At 38.9% G+C, this 22,896-nt stretch overlaps 1 protein-coding gene across 2 annotated transcripts in view; it reads left to right on the forward strand.

Annotated features, from left to right (window-relative positions):
- The window catches only part of SRGAP1 (SLIT-ROBO Rho GTPase activating protein 1), a 312,702-nt gene that overhangs the window by 242,620 nt on the left and 47,186 nt on the right, over nt 1–22,896 (forward strand). The window contains exons 9-15 of one of the 2 annotated variants that reach the window (XM_025402923.1): nt 2,264–2,461; nt 3,599–3,683; nt 10,353–10,380; nt 14,633–14,735; nt 18,545–18,605; nt 18,740–18,817; nt 20,852–20,986. In XM_025402923.1, coding sequence (XP_025258708.1) covers nt 2,264–2,461; nt 3,599–3,683; nt 10,353–10,380; nt 14,633–14,735; nt 18,545–18,605; nt 18,740–18,817; nt 20,852–20,986 — 688 coding nt within the window. Of the gene's footprint in view, nt 1–2,263; nt 2,462–3,598; nt 3,684–10,352; nt 10,381–14,632; nt 14,736–15,563; nt 15,598–18,544; nt 18,606–18,739; nt 18,818–20,851; nt 20,987–22,896 lie in introns of both variants that reach the window. The other variant, XM_025402924.1, reaches the window with a different exon arrangement.

Below are 22,896 nucleotides of genomic sequence, written 5' to 3' on the forward strand. Positions count from 1 at the left end.
TTTTTTTTTTTTTTTTTTTTGAGACAGAGTCTTGCTTTGTCGCCCAGGCTGGAGTGCAGTGGCACGATCTCGGCTCACTGCAACTTCTGCCCCCTGAGTTCAAGCACTTCTTCTGACTTAGCCTCCCGCGTAGCTGGGATTACAGGCATATGCCACCATGCCCGGCTATTTTGTATTTTCAGTAGAGATGGGGTTTCACCATATTGGCCAGGCTGGTCTTGAACTCCTGACTTCAAGAGATCCACTGCCTCGGCCTCCCAAAGTTCTGGGATTATAGGTGTGAGCCACCGTGCCCCATCCAGAAAGAAAAGTAAGAATATGGAGTCAATATTTGAAAAGATAAACGCTGCAAACTTACGAAAGTCTATGAAAAACATCACACAAATTCAAGCAGTCCAAGAAATTCCAGGCAGAATGTATTTTTTAAATCCTTACCTAGATATATTACAGTGAAACTGTAGAAACCCAAAGATGAATAGAAAATTATAAAAGCAGCTGGAAAAAGAAAGCAGATCTTATTCAAAGCAGTGACAGACTGACAGTAACCTTCTCACTCAACAGGAACATGGAAGCCACAACAGAGTACAGTGGTACCTTTCTAACATACAAAAAGAAAATAACTGCTGCACAGAAAAAAGTATTTAATAAATGAAGGTGAAATAAAAGACATTGTCAAGTCAACAAAACAGACACATACTAAAATGAATTTCTAAAGGGTACCCTTAAAATATAAGCACTGGACATCCAAGAATATAATAAATACATGGATGATGCTTAATGAATATTGACTACATAAAATAATAATGTCTTAAATTTAAATATATATAAATATTTACATATATTCTATTATAATACATTACAAAAATAGCATATAAATCAGGAGGAGTAAATGAAGTTAAGGTGTTCTAAACTCTTTACATGGTGTGACAGAAGGAAAAAGCTATCAATTTACATTACACTTTGATAAGCAAAGGTAGAATACGACCTTCAGTGAATAAAAAGACTACTAGAAGATTAATAAATAAATAAGCTCCTATCTCATGGCTGTGAGATAGGAAAATATTTCTTAAATAGGACACAAGAAACACTAAAAGGAAAAAATTGATAAATGCGTTATATTAAAATTAGAATCTTTGTTCATCTGGACACTATTGAAAGAGGGAAAAACCACAGCACAGAGTGGGGAAGAATATTTGCAACACATACAACTACAAAAAGATTCGTATCCGTATCAACAAATCATTAAGAAAAAGACTCATAACTTAGAAAATGGAGAAAGAGATTTGAACAAAGTGTTCTCAATTAAGGAGATCCAGATTGCCTTAAACATATGATAATGTGCTCAATCTCATGTATCAGGGAAATGCATATTCAAACCACAGTGAGATACCACTGCACGCCCAACACAATTGTTTACATTTGAAAGAAAGACTCACAATACCAACTGTTGATGAGGATGTGGAATCGCAGGGATTCTTCCACTCTGCTGGTGACAATATAAATTACAATCATTTTGGAAAACAGTTTAGCAGCAATTCTATTCATATATGTGTGACTAAACAAAAATGTGTTTATAGCAGTATTATTCAAACTAGCCCACAACTTAAAAAAAGCATCTATCAATAGTTAAATGGATGAATTACAGTGTATTCCTACAATGAATAGCAATGAAATATACTCACAAGAAGTGAGTGTATCTCACGTTGAGCAAAAGGAAGACAAAAATTATACATCCTGTAGGATTTCATTCATGTGAAGTGCAAGAAAGGGCAAAACTAATATCTAATCTTAGAAATCCAGGTAATGGAGGAGGAGAGGGAATAGGTGTATGGTAACTGGGAGAGGCACGAGCAGGCTCGTAATATACTTTTTCTTAGTCTGATTGTTACTCACATAGATGTGTTCCCTTTGTGATAATTCATCATCAAGCTGCACACTTACGATCCATGTGTTTTTCTATATATAGTTTGACTTCAATTAAAAATGTTAAGACAAAAAAGTAATTGAGAGAGTACCCAGTAATATATGAGATTTATAAGGACTGAAATATAAAGCAATAACCTCCTTAGGATGATTTTGAAGAAATCCCTCCCTTAAACTGGTGATCTGGAGTGTTTTTTACCTTTGTTTCTCTCCTAATAAGACTGTGAATTTGGCGGGGACAGGCTCTGTGTAGTCATCTCTGCCTGACAGAGTGGACTCTCCCTGTTTGTGGGATTCATGAAATAATGTACTAATGTGAGAAATGTATTTCTGTTCCCAGGTTAAGAAAACGACTGAAGCCACCTTGCAGACAATACAAGATATGGTCACCATCGAGGACTATGATGTTTCTGAATGCTTCCAGCACAGTCGCTCCACAGAATCTGTGAAGTCCACTGTCTCTGAAACCTACCTGAGTAAACCCAGCATCGCCAAGAGAAGAGCCAACCAGCAGGAAACCGAACAATTCTACTTCATGGTGCGCCCGCCACTTCCCAAGCCGCTCGACAGAGCTCAGATCTCAGATTCCCAAGTGCCACTTCTATAGTCGCATCCGAATCATCTGGGGTTCTTTTTGTTAAAATAGACTCCTGTCTACCATCAGAGTTCCTGATTCAGTCAGTCTTGGAAAGAGTTTAGGAGTTACTTAGGTGTTAGTTAATTAGTTAGTTAGGAGTTATTTAGTTAGTTAGAGGACTGGTATAAAACAGTACTTTTAGCTGGGCACAGTGGCTCACGCCTGCAATCCCAACACTTGGGAGGCTGAGGTGGGAGGATCATTTGAGCCCAGGAGTTTGGGACCAGCCTGGGCATCATGGCAAAACTCCGTCTCTACAAAACATATATATATATATATATATATTAGCCGGCAGGCATAATGACATGCAACTGTAGTCCCAGCTACTTGGGAGGCTGAGGTGGGAGGATCACTTAAGCCCAGGAAGCAGAGGTTGCAGTGAGCTGAGATCACTCTACTGCACTCCAGCCTGGGCAAGAGAGTGACACCCCAATTCTAAAATTAAAAAACACACAGTACTTTTAAACTTCAGTATCCATACATGTCACCAGGAGAGCTGGTGAAAGTGCCAGTTCTAATTTCCAGAGGTCTGGTACAGAAGGAACCTGAGAGTGTGCCTCTCTCCTAGGCTCCCAAGGTTGGCTGATGCTGCTGGTCTGCAGACCACACTTCAAGTAACAAGTTTCTAGGATCTAGAAGATCAAAGTGGCTGGATTTTAGATCTATGAAAAGTTCCTTGACATTGAATAATTTTTTTAAATTAAAAATTAGGCTGCATGCAGTGGCTCACGCCTGTAATCCCAGCACTTTGGGAGGCCGAGGCAGGCGGATCACGTGAGGTCAAGGGTTCAAGGCAAGCCTGGCCAATATGGAGAAACCCCGTCTCTACTAAAAATATAAAAATAAGCCAGGCGTGGTGGCAGGCGCTTGTAATCCCAGCTACTCAGGAGGCTGAGGCAGGAGAATCACTTGAACCCTGGAGGCGGAGGTTACAGTGAGCCAAGATCGAGCCACTGCACTCCAACCTGGGTGACAAGAGTGAAACTCTGTCTCAAAAAAGAAAAAAAAAAATTTTTTAATTATCCTTGCCTTTTGCAGAAACTCAGAGAATATTTGGAAGGCAGTAATCTCATCACGAAACTTCAAGCCAAACATGACTTGCTGCAGAGGACTCTGGGAGAAGGTGAGTTATCTGAAATGTATAGGAAGATGACCTGGATGATACATCATATCATGCATGTATTCCAGAAAGAGTATGAATTGTATTTTTGTGCTTTAAGAAGCAGAGGATACTCTGTGTTTCGATTTGGTTTCATTTGTGTATGTCACGATCAAGTTCTCTTGGCACTATTTTCTTCTAAAGCGTGCTGCTAACCTTGAGGAAGTATAGTGAAATCTAGGGAGGGCTGGAAAGTCAATACCAAGCTCCTAGGGAGGGATCTTCAGAGCATGGTGTTCCTGATGGTAGAAAAGTCTGGAGACGCTGCCCCTCCCCTACCTGCTGACCCCCCAGTCTCTCCTTCCTTCCCTTCTCATGGTTCTGCACCCTTCCAGCCCCACCCCTGTTTGTTTTAATGGGCGAGTATTTGTTGTTCCATCTATTGCCTGTTTAGACCCTGGAAACCAGTTAAACCAGTTTGGGTGATTTTTTTCTTTCAGTAGGCATCGGCTGTAGTTGAGAAACATCTTACAGTATAAGTAGATTGCTATGTCTAATAATAGTAACAAAAACAACAGCAACAGCTAACACTTGTAAGGCTTTCTCTGGGTTAGGCTTTGTTCTGAGTCATATATTTTACTGTGCACTATTAATTTCTCCATTTTTACAAATGAGGAAACTGAGGGGGGTATGGGAATATAGGCAAAGGGGACTGTATAAATGTTAATGTTTATCTTTGTCTTGATGAAATTTAAAAGGAAAAAAAAAATACAAGCCAAGTCCCTGTCTTAAGTGCTTCATAGTCTGTAACTTTATCTTTTACTCATACTAGACCCTGCCAGAAGTTAGAAAAAGTAAAAGAGAACATGGAAGGGAGTGGGCAATGAGAGGACTGAGTTGTGTGAGTAACTCAGGTCAAAAAAGAGATTACCCCTCTTAGACCTAATCTTGCCTCCTACCATTCTGGAATCTTCCTTACCCATAAAGTTTCCATCACCTTATCTCCTGGTTTCCGCCAAAGAACTCATTGTCCTCAGGGAATGACCACATGGAGAAAGGTTATCATGACCTAAGAACCATGTCTGACACAGTTAGGATGAAAAGGCCAATTTCACCTTGAGGGGGGGAGGGAGGAAAAAAAGCAACACTTAAACTACTAAAAAGTGTCATTAAAAAATAAAATAACCAAGTACAACGTATGAACCTTCACACACTAGATTAAATTAGATACTGAATCAAAAAGCAAAAGTTATGAAAGACATTTTAAGAACAATTAGGGAAGTTGAAATACAGACTGTATGTTAAATGATATTATTGAATTAGTATTAATTTGATGTGATAATGTTAGCATTAGATATGATAATGGTATTATGATTATAAAGAAGAACACTCTTATTCTTAAGAAATGCTTGCTAAAGTGTCATGATGTCTGCAACTTACCATCAAATGGTTCCAAAAAAAAAAAAGAGGGAGAGAGAAAGAGAAAGAGAGAAGGTACAGTCAATGTGGCAAATGTTAACAGCCAGAAAATCTACATGAAAGAGATGAGGATGCTTCCTGTACTGCTCTTTTAACTCTTCTGTAGGTTTGAACTTAAAAAAAAAAAAAGTCTTTTTATCTTTGAATAGTTTTCTTACAATTGTGTCCTGTTTTTTTCTTTTTTCCCCTCACCGTATCATGTAGTATCTTTTTTTTTTTTTTTCAATTTTTCACAAATGCCTGATATTTCAAGTGATGCCCTCAAGGTCAGTTGCCAGCCCCAAAGCATAAATTATCCTAAGTGTAGATGAACGCTTACAGGTACAAAATCCTACCCTATGAGGATGGATACCACTTTAGAAATTGTGTTTTGAGATCATGAAGTAGTGCGGGAATTCATTCTTGGAACTGCATGCAGACACATGTGTTAATATGCTTGGGGCCACATTCTGAAACTTTTATGATACCTATTCAACATGGATTCTCTTGTGTCTCCTAGAGAGAAAACCCCAATGCTTAATATTCTTTTACATGTCATTATTGGATGGGGCTATATTCTAGCCAATTTACTGAATCCACATGCCAAATTTCATCTTTAGCTTCTGAACTGCATAAATCTATATTATACTTTGTGAACTGCAAGCAAGAATTTTTTTTCTTTTTTTCTTTTTTTTTTGAGATGGAGTTTCGCTCTTGTCGCCCAGACTGGAGTGCAATGGCCCAATCTCAGCTCACTGCAACCTCCACCTCCCAGGTTTAAGTGATTCTCCAGCCTTGCCTCCTGAGTAGCTGGGATTACAGGCATTTGCCACCATGCCTGGCTAATTTTGTATTTTTAGTAGAGACGGTGGGGGCGGGGGGGGGGGTCTCACCATGTTGGCCAGGCTGGTCTCGAACCCCTGACCTCAGGATCCACCCACCTCAGCCTCCCAAAGTACTGAGATTACAGGCATGGACCACCGTGCCCAGCTCAGGATTTCTTTATCTCGGAATTTTTTTCAATGGGCTGTGGTATACCAGGGACACAAGCTGTATTGAGGTATATAAGACCTTCACAGGACTCAGTTTATGCTGCAGAGGAAACTGGATGGCTTTCAAACATCAGCAGCAGGCACACTAGCCTCTGCCCACTGGTTGCAGACCTCTCTGCTTCCTAGACCTGCGCCTTTTGCAGGCTTGGTGGCACACCAATTGATGGTCACTGCCTGAATATGACACTGGCAAATTTGCCCAGAGAAAAGCTGAGCATGGGAGACATGCCACACCTCTTAGCTTAACCATTATAAGCCTGCTGGCTTTCTGTGCAAGCCCTCTTCATGTTAATAGGCTACATCAAAGGAGACCAGGAGAGTTAATGGCGCCCATCCCATAGTGAAGTAATCCCATGGTGAGCTCTTATGGAGGAATCTGAGTCCAGATTTGGTGTAATAGGGTTACTAGTACAGGATTCAATGGTATGTTTGGGGACAGTCCTGACTTTTTATATAGAAATTGCCTCTCTGAAGTATACTAGACTCACCACTGCAAAAACTGCCTTCATAGTAAAACAAATAGAGCCTAACCCGAAGATTTAGCAGTTGCTCGTCCACAGCTGAATCTGTAACTACAGACATGTGTTTGGCCTGCCTTACTGCTCGCTTTTTGGTAGGCTGCCAATGGCCCAGTAAGTTCTTTGATTTACAACATTGTGAAGCAACTAGATTGGGCTCTTAAAGTGGCACTGTCAAAATTCAGAATTCCAAATCTTCGAAAACTACTGAAATAGAAGGAAACACCCAATGAGTTGTTAAGACCAAACTCATCATTATCATTTTCTTCAACCCTTAGCAACACCATTATATCTTATTGTGATGTCATTTGTTTTTAAATCATAGAAGTTAAATTGACCACAGTAAATGAGATATATACATCTATAAAACTGAGGCACTGAATTTTTTTTTCTTTTTCAGTAATGAGCCTTAATGTTCACATTGACTTCTTTGTGTGAAACATTTAGAGCTAAGGGGTTGCAAATATCAGTGCAATTTTGCCAAACAGAAAATCTGACACTAGGAGCTGAGCTCCATTATTATATTGCTTCTTGCCCTGGGCATAAGGTTTCTGACAAAGGAATTTAATAGGTTATCCTCATACAATCCATTGTCTGTCTTTGAGTAGGAGTACAAGTATACTTTCAAAAGGGAAGCTGATTGTGAGTAATTATGGTTTTTTAGAAAAGCACTGCAGTAGTTGGTATTCTTAAGGAAGAAAAAGGACTGGAAAGTAATGCCAGGAGTTCTCATCAGTCATTCATTAGGGAGCAAATCCAGGATGCCTGTGTCTCATTTGAGCTATATACATTTTAAGTCTTTCATCTCCTTTTTTAAAATATCAAATTGCCACCAAACTATATTTTGGTTTTCCTGTTAACTATATGTAGGAGATAAAATACATTTAGGTGTGAAAAATAATTCACTTCATAATTCTCAAGTGAAATTTAAGAGTAGCTGAAAAAAAATGTTTGCACCAAGAACAAGTTAAGCCTGGGGCATGTTTCCTTCACAATGGCTTGCATGTTCGGGGGTGTGGCGGCAGGGGAAGGAGTGGTCCGTTGTTTTTAATAATTAAGTAGCTTTCCAAAGAAAATGATTGAAATCTAATCCTCAGACTGCTGGAAGCTTTCACATTTCTCTGGGAAGAAGAGTCTTCTAAGCTTGTGTGTTATTGATCTATTAATGATGATACTGATTAAAAAATAAAGCCTCATTCATCAGTTGAGACACACTCAGGACTATTAGCTGAAAAAACGATGGATGTGGTAGTGTGGTTACACTGTGAATGATAGTTCTTGCAAAGTTTGCTCTTGGTTCATTATTCAGAATGTATCTGTTATAGGTTTTTAATTTTTTATCTCATACTATAACTATGGATGGATGGAGCAAAATAATTTTAAACATTTTATGTATCATTTTCTAAATCTAGGGAATAATTTGTTAGGATATTGTAACAAAAATGGCAGAATTTCAAAGTTATAACATCTCATTTCTAAGGAATTCTCATGGCATCATTATCATTGAATCACTTGAAAGTGATTACCTATGTTATCAAATTTACGTTTATAGATATGTATTAATTTAATGTAAATATTTATAGAATTTATTAAATTTATTTAAATATTCAGTATTTTGTATTTGGCTTTAGGCATATGAGGCAGACAGAATTGTAAGCTGTAATCCCTACCTTTCTTCTAGGATCTTTCAACATATTTGCCAGGGAAAAAGACTTAACGTTTTTAAGGGTGGTACATTATAGTGCTTGGGAGCTAGTACATAGTTATAGTTCCTGGGAGCTCAGGACTGGGATTAAAACAAACCTGGACCTGAGTGCCACACCCACCCCATACTAATAGCGTGACCTTGGGCAAGTCACTTTTCTATATGCTCAGTCTTTTCTGTAAAATAAGGATAATAATAGAAGCTACCTCATAAAGTCATTGTGAAAATTGTGAGTTAATATATGTAATACAAAGTGCTTATGATGGTGTCTAATAAATATTAGATGTCATTGCTGTTTTTATTGTTACTAATATATATTGCATCATACCTAATTAGACTTAATGCTATCATAAAGTATACAAAATAACAACATAATACAGCACAAGCCATACAGTTTCTCTACCCTCAACCCTTTGCACATTCTACTACCTCACACTGGGTAATCTTATGTTGCTCCTATGGACCCAACACAACCTAAATGGTGGTGACTCTGACATCTTTATCTCCAGCCCTGTCTTTTCTCTGTGCTCTAACCCTGTATAGCCAGCTTCCTGCCGAACACTTCCATTAGGATATCCCATAAGGCACCGCATACCACAGTCAGCTCATCATCTGCCCCCTCTTCTTCTCAATAGACCTTCGCTCCCATTCATGAATAGCTATAAATTATTCTGAAGTTCTGTGTACACCTTCACCTTTTTCTTCTCCTCCAAAGTAGAAGGCCAGCAAAAGGAAGGGACTTATAACTTAAATAAGTAGAACTGAGAAGAGGAGGAGGAGGAGATTCTTCCCTTCCCTTCATCCCCACTTCAAGTCATGGCCATGAACTCATTCTGCCAACACTTTTATTGTGGCCTGGCCCTATGTAAAGAAAGGTAGTCTCAGATTTTAACTGTTTGCCCCTTTTTTATCAGTAGATATTAATCAAATCCTTTATGTTATTTGTTATTCAAGAAGAGATAATAGAGTAAAAGACTCTGCTGCAGCCTGGGAGTGTTGATTCACCATTCCCAACAAGCCAGTTTTCTTTACCATTGTCATGTTGGCCTTGCCCTAGAAATCTGAATCACTGCATTATGATATGATAGGCTGGGCTTAGCTATTTGTGCTGCAACGTGACCATCCCCTGTCAGCTATATTTTCAAGCTGTTTCAAGACCATATCATTATTTTGCAAACAAACCAGCTGAATGGTTCAACTTTCCCACATTCCTTCCCAGCACTCCTCACTAAACGTACAAAGCAACCAATAAACACATGCAAACTTGAAATTATTGCCGATTGTTGGAGCACTACAAAAATTCAGCCCTGTTGCTTAAAACAAGTCAAGAAACCCAAATGTATAAGAAGTTTGTGTTTTAATGGACAGAGAACTCCGTGAAAGGCTTTTAGCTTACAAGCTGGTGGAATGTAGTATCATTTAATGTCCTTGTACTTTAATATTCACAAATGTCATTTCTGATTACAAAATACAACTTCTCTCCAGTCCCCTGATTCATATTATAGAAAGAACACCAACTTAGTCTAAGGAAAACTGAACCCTCTCAACTCTATTTGACCCCATCCTTCTCCCCAACAAGTGTCAGTCAAAACAGAGAGAATAGCAAACATGTAAATCTTGGATGTGTCTTATTTGTATTTCATTTTTGGGCTTACAGTTATGATCAAGCAGCTATTCTTGTTTCTTTTCTTAAAAAAAAAAAAAAAAACACCTCAAATTGCCAAGCGAAGCATGATTCTCAAATCTATAGAATTTATTGCATTTTATGTATAGATTTTATGAAATGTTAACTCTGAATTATTTGTCTATCTTCATATGCTATACTCATGTTTTCTACCATAAAAATGTGTAAGTTATTATAAATTCAACATTTTAAAATAAGGGACAGGAGATACAAAAGAGTACCACATACAGTCCACTGATTCCATTCAGTTTACTTACTTTAATTTTTTTTCTGCAGGTCATAGAGCTGAATATATGACTACAAGGTAGGAAAATATGTTATCATATAACATAGCATATTTCACTTTCTCTTTAACAAGAAGCAACCATTTCAGTGCCGAAAGAATTAACATGTTTTGTTAATGAATACGGGAGATAGTTTTGGCTTGACAAAGCATAGCAACATGAAATGTTTGGGCTTCTCACAAGACTAGGTATGTTCTGGCTTATTTAAGGTTTCCCTCTGGAATTGTAAAGCTCTTTAATAGGCAGAGACGGTAACAAAAACCTAAGTTAAACAGGCTTGGTTTATCTAATCCAGAACACTTCAAGTGTTTCTAAATAGTGTGACAGGACTTTTGATTTGATAGTTTAATTTAAAAAAACAATATGATGTACATCTGCATAAGTAGAAAGTATAATTATTTTCTGTTCCTATTTTCCTTTAGTCATATAAAAATTACAGCTGGCTGGGTGCAGTGGCTCAGCCTGTAATCTCAGCACTTTGGGAGGCTGTGGCGGGTGGATCACCTGAGGTCAGGAGCTCACGACCAGCCTGGTCAATGTGGTGAAACCTCGTCTCTACTAAAAATACCAAAAAATTAGCTCGACATGGTAGCATGCGCCTGTAATCCCAGCTACTCAGGTGGCTGAGGCAGGAAAATCACTTGAACCCAGGAGGCGGAGGTTGCAGTGAGCCTAGATTGCACCACCACACTCCAGCCTGGGTGACAGAGTGAGACTCCATCTCTAAAAATAAAAATTAGAGCTATATCGAATATCTTTAAGATTTTAGCTCTCTATATATTCTCCATTTTGATTCACTTTAAACATTTAACTTTTAACATACTCCCATATTGTACTTTCTTCAATCAAGGGAGGATTGTAAAGCTACTACAAAAAGGAAAAGCCATTTGGGCAGCAGATTCTGATCTGGGTTCGGGAAAGTTTGTGGCAACTTTTATTTTTCTATGTCACCATTTGTGCAACAGACATAAATTATCTAATTAGCATAGCAAGATGTTGCACTTTTGAAATTGAGTTATCTTTGAAATAAGAGGCATTTAGAACACTGGTATATCTGTTGCAGTAATTGGCAAGTCGACTTTCAAGGATCTATGATGTTATTGCTGGGCAGCTTATTCATAAGGAAGCCTCTTATACTTCTTGGTAAACCAACTAGAAAGATACAGCTCCTGACTTTTCCAAACCTAATAAAAGAAAAAAACACTGAGGTTTTTCTTCACTGTGTCAGTGAAAAAGAGGACTGTAACCTCAACCTGGTAATATGCAGCTTATAGAGATGTTTTTCACCTGTAGCATCTCCTTGCAGTATCAATTATTTTACCTGTTGTTTCTCAATTATAATTAATGTAAGGCACTTCAAAAAAAGAGATTTTTTTCAAAAGCAGAAATGGAAATATATTAATTTGCAATGCGAGCTATAATTGCCAAATAGACTAGATACTCACGTCAACCTGACCAGTACTTCCTCTCATGTGGGCATCCTCTATAGGAAACCAGATTATCAGGAAGTCATGTGGTAGCCACAGAGTCAGAATGAGTCACGCAGTTGGAATGTTGAACATCCCTGGCTCTGTTCACTTGATGTGGGCGTAGCAGAGCAAGAATCGTCAGACCTCCACCATGGAAATTACTTTGATAAGCACTCAGGCAGTTTGTTTGCATTCCAAGTTCCTCTCATAACTTGCATGTGTTCACGTTTACCATACTATAGAATCCTACAGAGGTGATTTTCAGGCCTTTGATAGAAGACTCAAAAGATATCCCTCCATTAGCCAGCATTACCCTTCGTCTCCCAGTCATGCGGGGACAATGATTCAGGGCATTGGAGGTTTTTGGCTCCGTCTACAAGATTGGCTTGCTCCATGAATCAGTGACCAAACACAATTCTAATCTCCTTAGCTTTGTCAGCTTCTCCAAATATCACCAGATGTGAAGCTCTCTTGGACCTTATTGTAATAACCACATTTTCTAGTTTCATGCTTTGGTATCTTGGGGCCTTGCTGATTCCAGAAGTACTGCCCCTCCCAGGATTAGCCAATTCCTAGCAGTAGTAAGAACTGGCTTGCAAGTGTGCCTTTTGTATGCAAGTCAGGTGATCCAGAGGACCTACCTCCAACCACCTCCTTCATGGTTCTGACACTCAAGGCCACTCTTCCCCTTCCCTAATCACCCCAAGGCCAGGTATGGGACAATTTAGGGACAGTCCCTATGCCCCAAAGCCCACTGGAATCATTCCAAGTAGCCTATTCTAAACCTGCTTCCCCAGCTTCTCCCATTCCCTCCAGTGGGAACCACAATAAAGACTCTTGCCCACATTTTCCTTTGTGCCTTCTGCCTCCTCACCAACCCTGGTGCTTCCTTCTGTGGCTTCCCTGGTGGTGGGGCATGTCCCCAACTCTTGGGAACTGTGAGTAACAAACTATCTTTTCAGTGGTAGTTGTCTCCTGATCCTTGGCCTCACCATACCTGAATAAAAATGAAATCCACATTTTAAAACACTTTTAAAATAGTGAAAGGAGTGGATGAAATCAAGTATGTAGGGTTAAACCCTTTGGTGGTTGGTTGTTTTGTTCTTTTTACACTTATCAGATTCTTTCCTCCATGAATGGCCAGAATTCAGTGTATAAAAGAGATCTCAGAAATTGAAACCATGGCAGGAAATGATAGGTTGCCTGGTAGAAGTTTCCATATTCCCTCCTAGACACTCGCAAAGGCTCCTTTTAACCTCGCCAGCACTGTGGAACTTCAGGTGCTGTGCACCCCATTCATCATATGAGCCCATCTACTGGGAGGGTCTTAGAATTTAGCTATGGAAGGCTGTACCAGTAGGTTTGTTTCCATACATGATAGTGTCTTAGGAAGCTAGTCAGGCTTCCGTGTAACTTCTTGGGATCTGGTATATGAACCAGACCTTCTGAACTTAAAACTAAATGAACTAAAAAAGATAAATTTTCCTAGAGTCTGAAGCTTAATGAAGGGCTTTACACAATTTCCCGGTGTGGTGTGTATCCTCCTATAAGCCTTGCAATTAAGGAGTTTTGCATTAAAACATCCAGAGACAGGTCTCAGGGCTCTCCTTCCATGTATTTCATTCAGCACAGTAGTAGAAGTTGAGTCAGGTAATTCTGGCCTTCTTTCCACTAACGGGAGAGAGCAGAAGAGGTTCCCTCTCTGCAGTCACCGGCCAAGGTGGTACAGAGTTTCTAAATATACTACCTGCTGCACTCGATGTGCGTATGTCAGAGAGAACGGTTTATTCACCAGAGCAAATGGGCAGACTGGAGAGGAAGAGAGTCTGCAGTGGCATAAACGAGTACATCCTCAGATATTTAGGTGGTGGAATAGTTCGTTCTAAAGAAATAATAACTCATGCGAACCTGTATGTCCACCAAATTAGAAAAAGCAGTGAACCCAAACTATTTTTTTTACTTGTAATCCATTAATAGTTACTTTTGCATAAAATAAAATCCCATTACTCCTGGAAGGGTATCGAACAGATGTGATGTTACTTGCATTGGTTTGCTGGACTGAGTGAGGAGGCTCACGCCTGTGATCCCAGCACTTTGGGAGGCCACAGTGGAAGGATCTTTTGAGCCCAGGAGTTCAAGACCAGCTTGGAAAACATAGGGGGCACTGTCTCTACAAAAAATTTAAAAATTAGCTGGGCATGATGCCATGCACCTGTAGTCCTAGCTGCTTGGGCTGAGGTGGGAAGATCCCTTGAACCCAGAAGGTGGAGGCTGCAGTGAGCCATGATCATTCCACTACACTCCAGCCTGGGTAACAGAGCAAGACTCTGTCTTAAAAAATAATAATAATAATTTTAAAAAATAAAAATTAAAAAAAATTACATCTACCTAAAAATGTTATATTTAATTCCTCATCTGGGGATCTACCAGAGCCCTAATCTTTATGACTGGTTGTATCTTACTGTGTGACTTGTAACCCAGAGAGCAAGAATGCTGATGTGTAACGTTTGGCCAAATAACTAACGAGTCTACTTGGTAGTGTGTATTTTAAAACAAACCAGCAAACAAACAAATGTCAGCTGCAACATACAGGGAAACAGCAGTGTGAATAAACAATTTGTGTGTTTTTTGATACAGAAGTGAAAGTAAATAAATGGGAAATGGGAAGGACTGTTTTCCCCTGTGACTGGGGGAGGGGAAGGAACCCAAGATTCCCATGTTTTGTAATACTGATGTGACCTATAGATGTTTCATTTATTGTTTGATTTCTGCCATGCTCAGTAATTATATTCCCTTCCCTTAGGCCTCCAAATGTTCCCCCTAAGCCCCAGAAACACAGGAAGTCCAGGCCCCGCTCACAGTATAATACTAAGTTGTTTAATGGGGATTTGGAAACATTCGTCAAGGTACTGGCACCAGCCATCTGGGTGGCTGATCTCCATGCTTCTTACTATAATGGTCTCAGCCTCTTGTAAGAGGAGGAAGGTCATTATGTCCAAGTCTGTCCTGGGGCTCTTTGCTTTCCCAGAAAATCAATATAATATTTCCTGAAGTCAGAGAGGAAAGAATATTTGGGTTGAGTGTCTTCAGAAGAGAGAATAAATGTGGGTATTATTATGTGGGCACAAAAGAAAGCCCTCTTTCCTTATTTTTTTTTTTTAAAGAGCCATAATTTATACAGAAAGTTAAAAAGCAACCTGATAAAAATGTTGTATTTTTACTCGTGCAAACGAGATGGCACAAAATATTCTTTTTTTTTTTTTTTGAGACGGAGTCTCGCTGTGTCGCCCAGGCTGGAGTGCAGTGGCCGGATCTCAGCTCACTGCAAGCTCCGCCTCCCGGGTTTTTACGCCATTCTCCTGCCTCAGCCTCCCGAGTAGCCGGGACTACAGGCGCCCGCCACCTCGCCCGGCTAGTTTTTCGTATTTTTTAGTAGAGACGGGGTTTCACCGTGTTAGCCAGGATGGTCTCGAACTCCTGACCTCGTGATCCGCCCGTCTCGGCCTCCCAAAGTGCTGGGATTACAGGCTTGAGCCACCGCGCCCGGCCCAAAATATTCTTTAAAGTCTGCTTGTTAGGCTAGCTCTGAAGCACAGCAGGAGTTCTGACTTCCCATGACTTGAGGAATTCATTATATTGAATGAATTGTAAGACCCTATGATCTATACCTTGTATCTCTGCTGTGTTTACTCTTCGTCTTCTTTTTCATCCTGTATTTCTGATAATGCTTCTAGCCGAGGACGAAGAAACTCGCACACAAGACATCAGGTATAGTGCTAGAGGGACGTGAGGGTGCTCTTTCACTGTTGGTATCATTTTCAAGTCGTGCTCATGCTTGGCTTTAATTAGATTGTTAAGGTTTTTAAAAGAAAAATGTTTGCATTTGGAAATTAGACAGATTTGTAAATGGGTTTTACTTAGAAACTGTAGCAGTCAAACACTAGAGGAAAAATGGGTACATTAAACTATTACTTTTTACATTATGTGTTTGGCAAATGTACCAAGTTTGATCAAGGGCTTTTATTAGGGAAAGTCTACCAAATACACACTTAATACTGGATTATGGACCCTAGTGTGAATTTTACAAAGAAGTAAAGGGCTTGCTTTCTCCTTCATAGTTCACATTTTATGGCATGGGCTGCAGTGTTTCTGCAAACTAAGTTTATCTGAGAAACCACATCATTAATAACCTCCCTTAATGATATGTTACAGATGCCTTACTTTCTTAGGTCTGTTTGTTGAATTTGTGTACTAACAATTAAATAAATGTGCACGCGGCATGTGTAAGGACAGATACATACATACATACATACATAGATTAAAAACCTCTGGCAGCCTTAAAAATAGCCCTACTCTGGAATTAAGTGAAAAGCCACTGAAGAACCTAAATAGCAATTACAAATCTGCCTTAAGCCTTAAATCCAGAAGAACCTTATTGGCTCTAATTTAATATAAAATTATTGTCAAATTTGATTATCTATTTTCCCAGCCCCTGGCTTATAAGCAGGGACAAATTAGATGGAGAGAGAGGAATGATAAAATGAAAGCAATGAGATATGCAGCTGATGTCCTGGCAGAGAAAGAGAATATAGAAAAGCTGCAAGAAGACGACATAGGATTCTGTTGTATTTGATAATATGGTATGAGAATGGCTGCTTAAGGTGATAGAAAAGCACATTTTATATATTTTTTCGATTTTTCATTAGGAGCAGTTAAATGAAAGTAAATTGAGGTACCAAAGAATAAATAAACCAGCTATCATGGAAAATTCACTTATAGAAGCTCTTCACCGCCCAGATGGCACATTGCAGAATCTTTGGTAATAGAAACAATACAGAGGACTCCTTTCCACTTCTAAAACGGGCTTGCTCACTTGAAATCTCCACAGTGTCACTGTGAAGACAGCAAAGGCAAAACCATTTTTTCTCTTTTTGTCATGGGAAAACTGACACCAAAGGATTAGTTTGAATGATAGATGGAATGCAATCCATTGTTCTTATATTTTCTTACGTTTTCTACGCGTGCATCTGAAATCTATAAAATTAAATTAAATTAACTCATATATACTCATTACTTTTTGACTACAAAATTAATTATATCTGAATGAAATACTGATCATAGCTTTTTAAAAAAGCAATTAGTAAATGTAAATACAAGAACATTTTTAAAAATATGAAAACCTAAGACATTTTTTATTGAGAACTTTCTTAGTGCAAACATTTTCCTTTTAATAGCCTTGTATTCTTCGCTTTTCTTTTTGTTTTAATACTAAGTTCAGCAGAGATGTAAATTAATGGTCTCCTTTTATCACATTTAAAAATATGTTGCTTTCACATTAGTGTTCCATGAATTGTTCGTATAGTTTACTACCCCTAAAACACTTACATCTTAAAGAAAAATCCTTTCACATATTCAGTAAGTTGTGATGTAATTACATTACTGTTCCTGAGCCAGCTAGTCCACACTAAAATGTGTCTTTATTCTTAAGACTCTTCTTTAAGAAATTAATAAAATTTATACTCCTAAAACAAATTAACTAATTAGAGAAACTTAATACAGGCTCCAGAAGTAATTGAGCCATTAACTGGTTTATACACTGATTAGATTGTCTTAAAACCTAAAATAAGACAATTCCTTAAGAAGTATAATACCCATTCTAGGAATAGTAAAGAGTTTAAATTGCTGAACTGCATTATTCCCAATCCTTCCCCCACTGCTTAATTGGAAAGGTTAATGGAGTCTGAATTGTTCTAATATATTAAGACAACCAACTTTTTTTTGCATTTCAAAATAAAATTCCTCATGAATTCATACCTGATGTCAGCTAATCATTTTTGAGCCCAGTGGTTTTGTTTTTTTGGCTTTTTAAAAAAGATCTAATTCCTGAAAAAGCAGAGTCTTAAAAATACATGAAAAATAATTCTGTAGTCAGTAACCTTCTGTAACTTCATGGAGTACATGGCATTGGTACATATTTAACTGTGACCTCAGCAGCCCTTCATCTCATTTGTCAGCCTATACATGTTTTAAAACATTGCCACAATTTACATTTGTTTAGTAGAAGGCAGTGACTGTTTTACAAGACGTGGGGAAAGAAGGCCCAAAAATGTTCCTTTCTAAAAAAACGATCTACTCCGATGTACATTTGTGCCATTTTTTTTCTTATTCCTTAAAATATGAAAATGTAATAATGAAAAATCTGTAAGTTCTGATGTAAACTAAATAAATACATGTTTTAATTATCTCTGTAACAATTCTCATATTAGGCATCTATAGATATGGAAGCCCTTTTATAACTTGTCATCTAGGTGATGTACTCTCAGGGATGTCAGAGAGAGAATCCTGAGATGGCTGAAAAGTTGCCTTTCATGATGAATACAGCCAATCAAACTGAAGATGCTATGATTGTAACACACAGGGTTCTTTTTAAGTCCATTAAAGATTGATCACTTGCATAAATAAGCTTTTAAAAATGAGTTATTCACATATTCATTTTGGTATGTGAGTCTTAATATAAGAAAAGAGATGAATTAGCTTTTGACATCTCTAGGCAGAGCAGGGTAAGTTGAAACAGGATTGCCTTAAATGTATTTAATTTGGTTTGCTCCAGAACTGCAAAAATCCCTCTTTAATTACTGTTAAACTGTAAGCCTTATTATAATGAGGGGTTTATACCTCTCCCTTGAGCTTAACTGGTTTCTATCCGTTTACCCAGGACTCAGGACAGGTTATTCCCCTCATTGTGGAAAGCTGTATTCGGTTCATCAATCTCTATGGTAAGCCATAAACTACAGAATTCTGATTTCTTAAAAAATCACTAGGAGTGTTTCCGTAAATTTACTTCCTGGGAAAAGAGGGACCTAGACAATGTGATGGGAGTTTTATCCTCTTTGCCTTCTTTTCTCTTTAGGTCTTCAGCATCAGGGGATTTTCAGAGTGTCTGGTTCCCAGGTGGAAGTCAATGATATTAAAAATTCATTTGAGAGAGGTAATTGCATGTCTATCCCTGTAAGCAAACCATGTTGAAAAGTCATCATGTTCTGTAAACTGAAGTGACGCCCTCACTCTGTATATCCTCAAAACTTTTCTTTGTATGTACTGCATTAGGGGTGCAGCTATAAGAATCCATTAAGAATAGCTGAGAAATGGGACCAGAACTATAAGCCCTTGTTATTAAAATTAGAAAAGTATATGAGCTCTGCATCCTGGTTGAGGGCTGACATTGATAATCAGTGCCAGGTGTAGCAAATGTGGGGCTGAAAGGTTCTAGAAGAGTGGCCAGGGCAGCCCTGGGCCTAGATAGCAGGTGAGGGAGGCAGCTCCTCCCAGCTGCTCCCTTTGTCAGGAGCTCTTCCCTTTTTCTTCTCACTGTCCACGGACTCCTTCCCTGTGACCCTAGCAGGTGCCTTATGCTTGTTCATAATTGGCTGTCAAATAAGTTCTACTAAACTGGGTCATTTACCATATACATTATCTTTTTTCAATGTCAGTACTTTTTTTCCCTTAATTTTGTATTTTTAACTATTATGGGTACGTAATAGTATTATGTATCAATAGGGTATATATGATGTTTTAACACAGGCATACAATGTATAATGATCAAATCAGGGTAACTAGGATATCCATCACCTGAAGCACATATAATTTCCTTATGTTAGAAGCATTCCAATTAGCACATTATAATTAGCAAAGCTGCACACTTTCATGTCAGGCAGACCTAGAATCATATCAGACTCTCAGCCACTAATCAAGCATGTGATATGGGTCAAGTCGCTGAATTCCTATTTGGCCTCGATTTCCTCATCTGCAAAACTAAAAATTGATGGTTAGAGCAGAGCAGCCACATGTGTCAAGTCCCGTGCATTGGCCATCTTCAGGATAAGTTGGAATATGATGAAGTATCAGGTTCTGTGCTAGCCACCACAGGCAAAATACGCTATCATTTTTCCTTGGAAGTTTTCCCAGTATTTCTTATTTGTTTGTGATCTGCTTGGGTGAGGCTTTCTCACAGTGGGCAAAAATAATAGTAATTATTATATTCTGATAAATTCATGTTCAGTGATTTCATGCCCTAGGAACAGAGAAAAGGGAACAAACAGATCCCTAAAAATAAATTGCCCTAAGAAGCAAAAAAAAAAAAAAAATACATTAAAATGCAGTGCACACTTTTTGTGAACTTTAGAAGAGAAGCATAAAACTGTAAATAAAAAACAGAATTTGAATTAAGGTTGTATTTTATGTTGAACTTCTTAAGGATTTTGTCTCTGAGAGGAACAATAACCAGACTAGTTGCCTAATAATTTAATTTAATTCTTAAGGGAGAAACACCAGACTAGTTACCTAATATTTTAAAGTTGTTTACCATAAAAAAATACGTAATTTTATATTTATGATATATTTTTTAAATTCCCACTTTTTATACAAACTCCTTGGTAACGTGAAAGGTACATTTTCAAGTTCCTCTATCTGATTGTACAATCTCCCTCTGCTAAGACAGCTTTCAGATGTGCTGTGAACACCACCATGCCACTTTGGGAAATACCTACTTATTTAATTGTAGGTGTTCACAATTCAGTGGAGCCTATGACATTTCTGATAAATTTTGGTGACTCACATAGCATAGCCAGACAGACTATGTGTGTGTGTGCCTTTTTTCCAGTAGGGTAAGAAACACAGGATGTAGTGTTTGAATTCATGTCTAACTAAGATTACAGATTTCAGCTTTTAAAAAGTGGGGGTTGGGTAAAATTATAAATTCCACAATATTTTATTTTTAAGATCTGGGTAACTTGTAAGGGATTGTTTAGTAGCATAAGATTTTAAAAGCTTTATTTTAGTCAGCTACTTTTAGGTTAATCATGGGGTGGGATATCTAAACCAATTATTTTAATTTTAGTACCATATAATCTTTCATAAAGTGTAATTAAAAGATACATGTATATATAGCAGTGTGTATGTTCATAGAAATATATTTTTGTTCAGATAAAAAGAAGCACTATAAATGTAACAAATTTTTTTTTAGGTGAAAATCCTTTGGCTGATGACCAGAGTAACCATGATATTAACTCAGTTGCTGGCGTTCTGAAGCTCTATTTCCGTGGGCTGGAAAACCCCCTCTTTCCTAAGGAAAGATTTAATGATCTGATTTCTTGTATCAGTAAGTGGACTTCTTTCTCGTCTTTTCCCACCAGAATTATTTCACTAACCAACTTCCTGGAAAAGGCACTGGCCCCCCTCCACACACCCCCCACTCCCACCATTACTCCATTACCACCATATTTCTGAGACCATTTGCTTTCTTTCTGGATCCAGTGCGAGTCATCCTCCCAGCTATGGCCTCGCCCTCGACTGAGTGGGCTTTGCTCCCGAACATCCTCTGGCTCCAGAAAGCCAGGAGCTTCCCACTCATGGCTGGAACTGAGCCGAAAGGCAGGTGCCAGCCGCCTAAGGGAAAGGAGAAAGTTGTAAGCTGGGAAATGTGACCTTTTCTTGGCTTTTGGTTCTTGGTTTTTCTCAACCAGTTTTAGGAGTGGGGTAATTTATCCATCTTTGAATGTTATTTCAAGAAATGGGTAAGATGAGATCAAAGATCCTTATTACAGTGCAGGAACACCAGGTGGTAATTATCTGTCAGTGGGCAACCCAAGCTAATAGGCAGAGTTGCTCTGGGATTGTGTGTGACATGTTATGAAACTGATAATCATTGGCAAAGTACAGCATTGCTGTTTACTTCAGTGGGGCTTTTTGACACTATACAAAGGAAGGTGAAAATAATGATACCATGAATTAGTTATTAGCCACAATCAGGATCCATGCATCTAAAAATACAGGACCCCTTTTAAGTCCGAGTTCCCAGCAAGAGTCTAGAGCTGACTTCAATCACTTAGGCTTCATAAGAATCAACTTTTTACTCTTAATAAAGAAACCTCCCTACAGTCCCCCCCCCCCCCCCCCCCCACCTGAATCAACAAGTCCTGTTGATCTGGCCTCGAAAAAAAATCTCGCTACTCATCCCTCCTTCCCCATCCCCATCACCTTGGTTTCTCACTGGGGATAGTTAGAGTCTCTTAAATGGACTCTACTTCTAGATTTTGCCTTCCTTTCCCAACCCCTACCCCTTGACCCCGGCCCTGCATCCTTCCATTCTCCACACTGCAGCAAGTAAAAGAAAAAAAAAAAAAAAAAAACTGGGTTGCTTGCTTTCTCCCCTTTTTAAAACCTATTTCAGTATTTCCCACATAAAAGCAAACTCCCCAAGGTGGGCTGATTGCTTGGTCTCCAGTAGTTCGAGACCAGCCTGGGCAACATGGCAAAACCCCATCTCTACTAAAAATAAAAAATTAGCCAGGCATGGTGGCATGCACCTGGATTCCCAGCTTCTTGGGAGGCTGAAGCAGGAGGATCTCTTGAGTCTGGTAGGCGGAGGTTGCAGTGAGCCGAGATCGTGCCACTGCACTCCAGCCTGAGTGACAGAGTAAGACTGTCTCAAAAAAAAAGAAAAAGCAAACTCCATGGCATGGCCAATTCATAGAATTGAATTCTTCCACTCTCTCTGATATCTTCTACTGCTACACAGTCCTCCCCTGCTACCCTACCATATTTACTGTATATTTCAGCAGTAGCAGACTGTACACATGCCAGGCTATTTCCCACCTCCATCCACTTGCCTATGCTGTTTCCTCAGCTGTCCCTGATAACCATTCAACATCTGCTGTGAAGGCTTTGCCAAATTGGCACTCCTCCCACAACTCTGTCCTCCCCACCACTCCAACCAGGATTAATCACTTTCTCCTCTCCCAGAATTCTATTGGGTACGTATGTCTAGAGTTTTTCTGATCTCCCCACATTATAATTTGTTTAACCCCTCTGTCTCCTACTGCTAGAGAAGGAGTTTAGGCAGTAGGTTAAGAATGGAGACTCTGGATTCAAAGAGCCTAGTTCAAATCCTAGCTCTGCCACACGCTCATCGGCTGTGTGACCTTAGGCAGGTTTCTTAAGCTCTCTGCATCTCAGTTTCCTCACCTATAAAATAGGGAGAACATTAATCCTTACATCATAGGGTTGTGA

This window comes from Theropithecus gelada, chromosome 11 (assembly GCF_003255815.1).
Source record: "Theropithecus gelada isolate Dixy chromosome 11, Tgel_1.0, whole genome shotgun sequence".
Classification (NCBI taxonomy): domain Eukaryota; kingdom Metazoa; phylum Chordata; class Mammalia; order Primates; family Cercopithecidae; genus Theropithecus; species Theropithecus gelada.